The sequence below is a fragment of the Podarcis muralis genome, chromosome 5, assembly GCF_964188315.1.
Source record: "Podarcis muralis chromosome 5, rPodMur119.hap1.1, whole genome shotgun sequence".
Lineage (NCBI taxonomy): Eukaryota > Metazoa > Chordata > Lepidosauria > Squamata > Lacertidae > Podarcis > Podarcis muralis.
In genome coordinates this window covers 67,423,597-67,433,233 of record NC_135659.1, presented here as the reverse complement: position 1 = coordinate 67,433,233, position 9,637 = coordinate 67,423,597, and the positions used below count along the sequence as shown (strand labels likewise).

The following is a 9,637-nucleotide window of genomic DNA, read 5'->3' as shown; positions in this document are numbered from 1 at the left end:
TGTGCATGTGGTTCCTAGGCAGTCTAGGGCTGTGCCTCTTTGGTAGAGCATATGCTTTGCATGGAAAATGTCCCTGGTTCAATCCCCAATGTCTCCAAGTAGCAGAGGCATAGCATGGGGGGGGTGCCTTGGCCCCAGGTGAGATTTTGAGAGGGGGCACAAACAGGCGCCCCCACAGCAGGCTCCTTCATTGGAACCCAGCTCTGTGCTAGAAGGAGTTGTGCCATGACTGTGGCACTTGTGCCTGGCACAGCTCCACTTCTGACCCGACAGCGGAGAGCAGCCCTTCTTGGTCATGGCAAGGCGTGCCCAGCTGCAGCAGCTCTGTCACTGGGTCAGGTGTGACCCGGTGGTGGAGAACAGGAGAGTTGGCTGCAAGGCACCTTGCAACCAGCTGCAGTAACTCTGCGGCCAGGTCACATCTGACCTGGCAGCAGAGAGCATCCCACCTCGGCCAAGGCGAGGTATGCCCAGTCGCAACAGCTCCACCTCCATTGCCAGGTGAGGCCTGGCCCAGCAGCAGAGAGCAGGGGGAGAGGGAGCGACAAAGCTGCCACCTGCTCTTCTCGGCTGTGCCCCAGCCATAGCAACTCCGCTGCCGGGTCCGCTGCCCCTTTCCTACCCTGAACTGTGGCGTGTGGGAGGGCAGCCTCTGGGCCCTGCTTCCCTTGTGGTCGCGCCCCAGGCAGCGCGGGCATACGCTCCGCCGCTGCCAGGTAAGGCTCAGACATATCCCATCTGGAAATCTGGAGAGCTGCTACACATCAGTGTAAACAATACTGAATTAGACAAACCAATGGTCTGACTCTGTTCCTACTGTATGTCCCTCCCATCCAGGTACTGACTCCAGCCTGCTTAGTTTCAGCAAGGTAGGACCCTCACAGTCCATATCATACACAATTTTTCCATTCTGGGGTCTGCGGTTTTGTTTTTATGTTGTACTTCATCCTGGTATATGTACAGATGACGAGCAGGTTAGAAATATTTTTAAGGGAAAAAATATGGCATAAATCCTATTCAGTTCAGGAATCCCTACACACGATTTAATCCTTTTATGGTTTGGTTTGCAGCGATTTTCCAAAACTGACCTCTGCTTTTCTAACTCTTGTTAGCCTGATGGGTGCAAGGCCTACTCAACCCACAGTTTGGAACCTAAGAGTTTGGCTGTTTTGCCTTCCTGGGAGGATGAGCCATCTATTAGGCAAGCAGAAGTAGTCAAGCTGGCAGGAGATTCTCTCCCATTTGTGGTTGCATTTTTAAGACAATGGAATGATTCAAGCCAGGACTTGGCAGATGTGAGCGAGTGTTTGTTAAAAAAAAAAAAATCTTGCTGAAGAGAGGGGGCTGAGCCCTACAGCTATTTCCCTTCCTCCCAGCAGGGAAGGGAAATACAGTCTAAGAAGAAAGTTGAAAGAAAACTTCTGTATATTCTGAAAGACCTGATGCAAACAACGTGTCGATAAGCTGAGGCAGAAGAGTCATTCTTGGTGGCTACAAACAATCATTTGCCTACCATGCAACATACCATGGTGTGCTTTTGACTATAGGTAATGCTGACCGTCTGTAGCAAATGGCCACATGGTGAGGGAAATGTTAACACATTTCCTTCAAGTGCAGATGTGTCATAAAATTCCTCCTCCCAATGGTCAATTGTATGAACATTGTACTTAAGAAGCAAACCAAATGTGGCATGGGCAATCCGTGCTTCGGATTTTGTGTAGTTTTCTTTTACTAATTTGCAGTCTGATATGGCTACATTGAAGATCATGGAAGAAAGAAAAAGTTCAACTACAATTTCCAGAATTCTTTGAGGAGGCGTCATGTGCTTTAAATGTATGGTACACACACAAACATAGTCAGTGTCCACAGGTTGGGCAAGCTGGAGCACTCAACAAGGCCTCAGCCAACAGCCAATAGCATCCAGAGGTCACATAAGGTCCATTCAGGTTAGAGGCCAGACACCTTGCTTTCAACCTGGATTTGCCCCAGGTGAAGTGGAAGCATGCCCAGTGAGAAATCTGGAACGCCCTCTTACCCCCACCCCCACATCCCCCACTCTGTCTAGGCCAGGGGTGTCCAAACCTTTTTCAAAGAGGGCCAGATTTGATGAAGTGAACATGCATGAGGGCCAAAGTTGTTGAGCTTTTTTTAAGGAGTTAACCCCAGAGTTATTGAGCTTTTTTTAGGATTTTAACCCAGAAAATAAACGGACTTTAGACATGCCTGGCCTAGGCCATAGCCATAGCTGTCAACTTTTCCCTTTTCTTGCGAGGAATCCTATTCGGAATAAGGAAAACGTTGACAGCTACGGCCACAGCACAGGACACAATCATTGTTAGGTATAATTGTTGAATTGCACACTGACATGGATAATGCCAACATGTGTAATGCTGAAGGGTTTAACATTGGAAAATTCCATTGTGGTATACTAAAGCTAAAAAAGAGCTTTCTGAGTTTCTAGCTGAGTCGATGTTCTCTCCTCCTTCACGTGAGTGTTCAACCTTAGGTCACATGATTAAGGTATTCAATTGCAAATTTTGAAGGGAGTTGCCTTTGTCTTTTGTTCCCAGGCACAGTGAGAGAAAGATGTGCTAATAATGCCTCTCCAGGAGAAACAGCCTCAGGCTGGAATGTAGGCTGTACGTAAAGAGAGAGAGAAAACATGGAAGCTAGGTCTGTTTAGATTTATATAATATTTCAGAGATGATGTGGAGCCTACGCTATGTCTTATGGAGCTATTTGGGTGTATCATTGATTTGTTCTTGTACCAATTATGAAGTTCTTGTTAGTAAAGCTTTGAATCATGTTTACGGGCCTGGACCATTTTTATTCCCAAAGGAGTCAGCATTTATGCATCCAATTGCTTCAGGCAGCGCAATATTAATATCTGCAATAATCACACCCTACAAGAGAGTTTTAAGAGGTTTCCTTGTTAAAGGACATATGGAAACCACATAACTAGCATTAGGGACACGTGGCTTAAAACACATTTTCTCAACACTTATCAGAGCTGGTTTGTGGGAAAATGCATCAGAATGCAGTATTTCAGAAGAAATGACAGGATAGATGTGGATGATGGCAAATGTTGGAGATGTAGTGCTTCCCATACAAGTGGTGGGAGCTTAGTAGATGCAAAAGTAAATGGGAGTGTGTACACAGCTCAGTTAACAAAGAAAGAACCCAGAGGCAATGGCATGAGAAACAGAGCCAGAATTAGACAAATCCAGCAATTAGTAAGAAACTGTAATACAAATGGAAAAGGAGGACAACCTGAAACATGACCAAAGGCTCTGAATGCAATCAATTCTCATTGACTTTTGGAGGGAACAGAACAGCTAGATAGGAAAGCTGGGAATTGGAAGAAAGCTGACTTTGTTTTCGTTGTGAGAGATTTCAGGCAAGCCAATCTCAGTAGCTTTCATGAGCGGCTTTCTGTTTAGACTAATCTTTAACAAAGCACTAACTTTCAGGCAAACAACAAGAACCACCACCTCAGAAGAGGGCCACAAATCAGAGAGATCTCAATATGAAGGCTGGGCCAGAGCAGCTCCCTCTAGTATTTTCAGCGGCATATGAACAAAACAAAACTAAAACCGATACAGACATATTCTGATTTATAGAAAGGAGATTTAAATAGAACAACAGAAATAATAAGGTACAACAAGCAAGGAGGAAACTGCCACCTGGACTGTCCAATTAAAGCTTCTGGAGGGCAAAGGAAAGCAATAAGAAAAATACGTTTTACATTCTTGTTAAATTAACCAAACCCTATGGGATTATTATTATTATTACTGCAGTGCCTGGCCTTAGAGTTATCATGAGTGCCTGCTCACTGCCTCATTTGGGCAGGCAGTTTAAGATCCTTCTGGGCTGTCATTCTGAAAAGGGAGGCATCTATGAAATAGGAGGGCTGCCGGGGTGATGCCAATTTGATTTCTAAGGCAGTATGGAAATGTAGGGGGGGTGCCCCTGCTTCAAAAATAGAGCTGATTAACTCTATTCCCCAGTGCTTTTTTATGTTTTCAAGCATAAGGTTCCCCCCCAGCCTAAAAAATAATAATAATCCAATTTTAAGTGAGCTGGGGGAAAAGAAAGAAATGGCGAGTCCTCCCCTCCTCAAATGCAGGCAATTTCTGCATTAAAAATGTTTCATGTATCAGGAAGTCCAGTCTACTCCATGCTTGCTGGTTTTCTAAGGAGCTGAACATGCTATGTGCATGAGTAGGCAGCTGAGTCGTATCTGCAGGGAGGCAATGGAGCATGTATCTGATGCGCTGTCCACCAGAGCTCTAGGCCTTTCTCAGACTTCGGTCTTCTTCTTCATCTCCATGCGGTAAATAAGCTGATAGCCATCATCCCAAGCATAGATCTGCCTCTCTTTGGGGTTGTACTTCATGCTGGAGTGAGAGCCGTATCGCTTGGGGAAGTAGACTAGGGGAGCATCTTCATTTGCCATTGAGCCGCTGACGTCAAAGACACACTGGATACGAGATCGGCTGGGCAGTCGCGTGTTGTACACCACATAGAGCGCACCACAGATGACAAAAGCGCTCTCTGCATTCTCCCGGGGACATGGTGTGTCCCACATTTGCTCAATGTCCAGGGTTGCAGGGTCTAGCTTGGCCAGTTCAATGTTTCTTTCATTCTCTTGTGTGGCATAAATAGCCCAGATCCCTTCCTCGTCGGCCACCAGATCAATGTAGTTATAGGATGAAAGACCAAAGACAGGGATCTGCTCCTCGGCAGGGAAAACTGAACTATCCACAATAGTCTTGTTGGCCAAGCTAAACTTGATGACCTGGAAAGTGCCGTGTCTTCGGATATAATAAAGATGGCCCCCATATACCAAGTGTCCAGTGCCGACCCATGGATAGGGTAGCTTGATGCGTGCAGCCTTTCGTGTAGCAGAGAAGAGCGTGAACTCTCTCATTCTGGGGAAGACATACACGGTGTCATTGCTAGTGCCATCAAACACATAGATCTTCTCTGAATTTCCCACTGGGTCTTTGGTCCAGAGTCCAGCAGTGCTGCCAAACCGCTTTAGGATTTTCATGGCTTTCACCTGGGACACTGTGTCACTGCAATCTATAAAGAATAGTCATAGGATAGTTAACAGTGTGCTTTGCTCTCATTCTCAAATCTATAGCACAAAACTGCAAAGGAATCGTTAAAAACAGTGTACAGACATGTGAGCAAATCACAAATTCCAGAATATCTATCCTATTCAGAACCTGATGCCTTAATTCCTACTGCTCCCACCCCTTGCTAAATCTGAGACTGATTTAAAATTGCATTTCCATTCATTCAGTTGTATTGTGAAGAAGGTTGGTGCCTGAAAAGCAGTGTGTGCATAAAATACAAACATACACACATAAAATGTAAAATATAAAATATACTACCACCCATCCTCTTTGTAAGCTTCTTGCAGACATCTGGTTGACAAATAGCACTAGATAAGACCAAAGACCTGTCTTCAAAGTGTCTCTTGCATTATGAAAATTGCAACTCCTAAAGTGGTAGAGACATTTGTATTCGCATTATATTCACAGAAAGAATTAATCCCATGTGGAAGATATTCTCCCAGTCCTGCTAATTCTGCACTTTTCTCTGCATGGCTCTCCCACGTGAAAGGGAACTCAATAGATCTTGCCTCCTATTCCTCCCCCCTCAAAAAACATGCACCCTTTGGTGGACCAGGGGAACTGCCCTCAAAGTCTCAAATCACTGTTGAATTGAGTCTAGACTTGCTTGCTTAAAAAGCAGCCTAAACAAGACTTGGCCTTTTAGTACTAATATAGCAAGCTGTTCCTGATTTATTTCTGGCAAACTGAATTGATTCTCTCCTGGCTTTGGCGTCTCTACTACATTGTGCAGCTTAGCTCTAGCAACAAAGCTTTCATTACTATCTGTCTTGCAAGTCACTTATTTCAATAGCTGATTCTGCAGCAGAGCATACAGTTTCCATTGGCCGTCGCTTAAAACACTGAAGGTTGGGACTGAGTAGCCTCCTTGACCAGTTCTCCTCAAGGGCTAAGCTGCAGGGAGAAGGTGGTGGAAAGTTGGGAGTATATTACATAGCTGTGCAGAGTTTCACAGCTGCTCCTTTCCTGATAAGGGATCATCACTGCATGGATGAATTATAGGTCTATCAATGGCAATCTTCTATGGCAGCAGCATCCATATTCAGAGGTTGAATACTGCTCATTGCCAGATGTTGGAGGAACAAGGATGGCTCACTCTATCTTGCTCTGTTTGCTTGCTTTGCAGATGCAGATAAATACTGCTAGCAATGCTTACTTGAACCAAGAACATTTGTATAGAAATTTATGTTTTGTGAGAATTATGTCCCCAGAAATGTATTTATATACATGTTTTCATGCAGATGACGTGTGGAATATGGTGTGATTTGTCTCAAGGGCGCACAACAATGGAGTCTGTTCCAGCAGCAGAAGAAATATACTCTCCCAGCTTCTCCAATCACTAGCCCAAATGGAAAAGCCTTTCACAGGGAAGTCAGATTTGTGAAAAGCATTGGAGGAATCGCATGACTCACAAAACATTATGCCTGGGAGGATTGCTCACTTGCAATGGCTGGGATGTGTTTTAGATACCGCAGCTGCAATCCTGCTCACAGTCTGCTTAAATCTGATTGAAGCCAATGGGACTTCAGCAGCCTAACTGTGTGCAGGATTCTAACCTGCTATGTCACAAACTAACTTGTTCAAGTACGCTAGTCCCTTATTTTATGGGAAGTAGCTGCTGCACATATATTGCAAAAGATCTTCCTTTCTATGTCAGGGATAACACATTGTCCCAACATTCAATCTATAATATTTTCCATCCATCCAACCCAACTGCTCAGCCATTGCTATTGAAATTCCTGTGTAGACTGTAGTTGCACCGATGTCACAAATCCCTATTGGACAGTGCCTGTGACATTGTTTAATAATGAATTACCCTGCTCTAACCTACTCCACTCCCTACATCATTTGGCGAGCATTAAATGTTCATTTGTTGTTGTTTTTTTAAAAAATATTTAAAGGCTTTGCAGTTCCTCACAATGCATATCCACTTCCCTCCCTCCCTCCCTCCTGCTGCAGCAATGCCTCCCCATTTTGCTGCCCTCAGGACTCTTTTGCCCAAAAAAGGGCAGGAAAGAAATGCAATAAATAAATAAAGGTTTGCTAAACAGAAGAGTCATTTTGCGAACAAAGAGACCCCTTCTTCCTTTTCACAGAACCTTCGCAAATTTCATGCTGCCATTTTTAAAAGGCCTATCAGTTCACCGCTTCTATCCAGAGGGCGGAGGGTGTGTGTGCGTTGAAATAGAATTCCAGCTCTAGACTTCATGTGATCTAGTCCCTTTTAAAAAGTCACATAGCAATATGGGCTGTATTCCTCTCCCCAAAACACAGCTCTCTCCTCTGCAACTAATCATGGATGTTTCGGCCATGGGGACAAAATATAGCACTGATGGTCAATGCTGAGGGACTTGTAGAAGAATCACACAAAACAATAACAACAACAACAACAACAACAACAACAACAACAACCATTGAAGCCTGCCTTGCAGGATCATCTGGCACGGCCATTAGTATGAGTGCATGCTGTGAGGTTGACCACTCACCTGTCATTTTGTCATACTTCTCATTCTTGCGCATCTTGGCATTGGCAACTTGATTCTCCATTAGTTTGTCATCCACCTCCACACAGGGCGGGGCAGGATTTTGAGTTTCAAGGTAGTCCACCTCTCGCTCCAGCCTGTCCACTCGCACTGCAGTGTTTTCCACCTCTGAGCGAAGTGTCTCCCGGTCTTTCTCCACTGACTCCAGCATGGACAAAACCTTGTTCTTGAAATCCCTCAGCTCAGTGGAGTAACGGCTGCTCTGATCATGCCACTGCGTGATCCGCTCCTAAGAGAAGGAGGAAAGAAGAGAAGGCACCTTAGGAATGCTTTGGAATGCAGCTGCATGGGGAGCAATGCTCTATCCAGAGGATTGGGGGGGATGTCCATCCTTGACATGCTAAACTATTATTTATTATTATTATTATTATTATTATTATTATTATTATTATTATTATTATTATTAAAATTTATATCCTGCCCTTCATTCGAGGATCACAGGGTGGTTGGCAGTATTAAAAAACACAAAATTAACCTACCCAACCTGGGACTCTGGTTGCCATGTAGAGTCCAAGTTACATTTGTCTTGACAGATTGCACAAACATCTAAAATCAAGAATCAGGCTCTCAAAATTGTAAGCTTGGCTTTAAAGTCCTGGCGTGTTAAGATGCCTGTTCATTTTGAGATGTTCTCATCTGCCTTTTGGATTCTTAGCCATCCCTATGCACTCTGCAGTTACATTATCAAGACTTTCTGCAAACACATGCTTGTTCCTAGAGATAAGAAAACGCCATGCCTTTATTTTAGATTTAAAAAGCCTTTGTCTTGACACTTTTATTACCCTATCCTCCCAGTCAGTGAGTGCTCTGCATCCAGCTACCGATGCTCTGGATAGCTGCTGCAGGATTCTCAGATGAAGTTAGCTGATAAGCATACAGAGTGCTGTAGAACCAGTGAGTTTTGAAACAAAAGATCCAATTATGTTCTAAGGAGCTGCGACACTATGGAATGAGGAGCAAGGCTTTAAAGCCTGGCAAAACGTTTTCAGAATGTCTTGCATTTCCACACAGGGCAGCCCAAGAGTTCCAGATCTACTACCCCAGACTCTCAAAGATCAGACCACCTGCAGGCAATAACCTTCCTTAATGGTCAACAGATAACGGACAACAGACCATTATGGTTCCTTAGCTCAAACTCCAGTTCAATAATAATTTTCAAACCTCTGCAGCTCTAGAGGAGCCTCCCTGCCCCACCCCAAGATAGGTGATTGCTTTTCTTCTGTCAAAGTTAGATATTCAAGTAACTGCAGAGCCAGCACCCTTTAATCCAATCTGGAACGCACTTTGCCCTGTGCGCACACCAGGCCCAGAGGAGGAGACCATTCTGCTCTCGTGCTCTCACCTCTAAGACAGCGAGCCTCCTCTCCATGTACTCCATTAACTGATGTTGTTGCCCGTCAACGGCATTGGCGACGATAACCAGCAGAAGCAAGGCATGTTGGGGAGCCATGGTTGCAGTACCTGGTGTCCTGCGCTTTGCCCGCGGTCTGTGCGCTGCAGTCGAGCTCACACCATTGGAATGTTTTGACAGTTTCTCCGTAAAAAATGGGGGAGGGAGCACAGCCTCATTTGCTGCACTTTATTAAAACCAGATGGCCAGTTCTGGAGGAGAGAGGCCGCTCTATCCCATGAAGAGAACAGCTGTGAGACTTAACTCTTTCACTGCCAGAATCATTCAAGCACCGAGGATGTGTGGCTGAGCAATGCCTCAGTGATGGCAATTCCACTGCCTTCCATTTCAGAAGGCTTTTCCTTGACCATTATTTGATCATTCTTGGTACCCTTTTTTAAAAGTGTTTCTTAATCTGCTACTATATCGGCTTCTTGCTTTGGTTTCTTTTCTTGCTTTATTATTATATTTTTTAACTTGCAATATTAGCCAACATGAATTATTCCTTTTTCTGAACCAGAAAAGGGGTGTGTGTGTGTGTGTGTGTGTGTGTGTGTGTGTGT

The 9,637-nt window shown here is 44.6% G+C and overlaps 1 protein-coding gene across 1 annotated transcript; it reads right to left on the bottom strand.

Annotated features, from left to right (window-relative positions):
• Nucleotides 1–3,597: 3,597 nt before the first annotated feature.
• OLFML3 (olfactomedin like 3) lies at nucleotides 3,598–9,248 on the bottom strand. The gene is made up of 3 exons (XM_028734544.2): nucleotides 9,027–9,248; nucleotides 7,628–7,913; nucleotides 3,598–5,085 (listed from the first exon to the last, which is right to left on the bottom strand). Exons 1-3 carry the CDS (start codon nucleotides 9,132–9,134, stop codon nucleotides 4,301–4,303), a joined length of 1,179 nt encoding a protein of 392 aa, XP_028590377.1. The 5' UTR covers nucleotides 9,135–9,248; the 3' UTR covers nucleotides 3,598–4,300.
• Nucleotides 9,249–9,637: the final 389 nt, after the last annotated feature.

Excerpts from the sequence above, each read along its gene's own strand:
- OLFML3 (XM_028734544.2), bottom strand. The coding sequence starts at position 9,134 with ATGGCTCCCCAACATGCCTTGCTTCTGCTGGTTATCGTCGCCAATGCC. Across the intron at positions 7,914-9,026 it reads GGAGGCTCGCTGTCTTAGAG|GAGCGGATCACGCAGTGGCA; the intron begins GTGAGAGCACGA and ends TCCTTCTCTTAG. Across the intron at positions 5,086-7,627 it reads GAAGTATGACAAAATGACAG|ATTGCAGTGACACAGTGTCC; the intron begins GTGAGTGGTCAA and ends TATTCTTTATAG.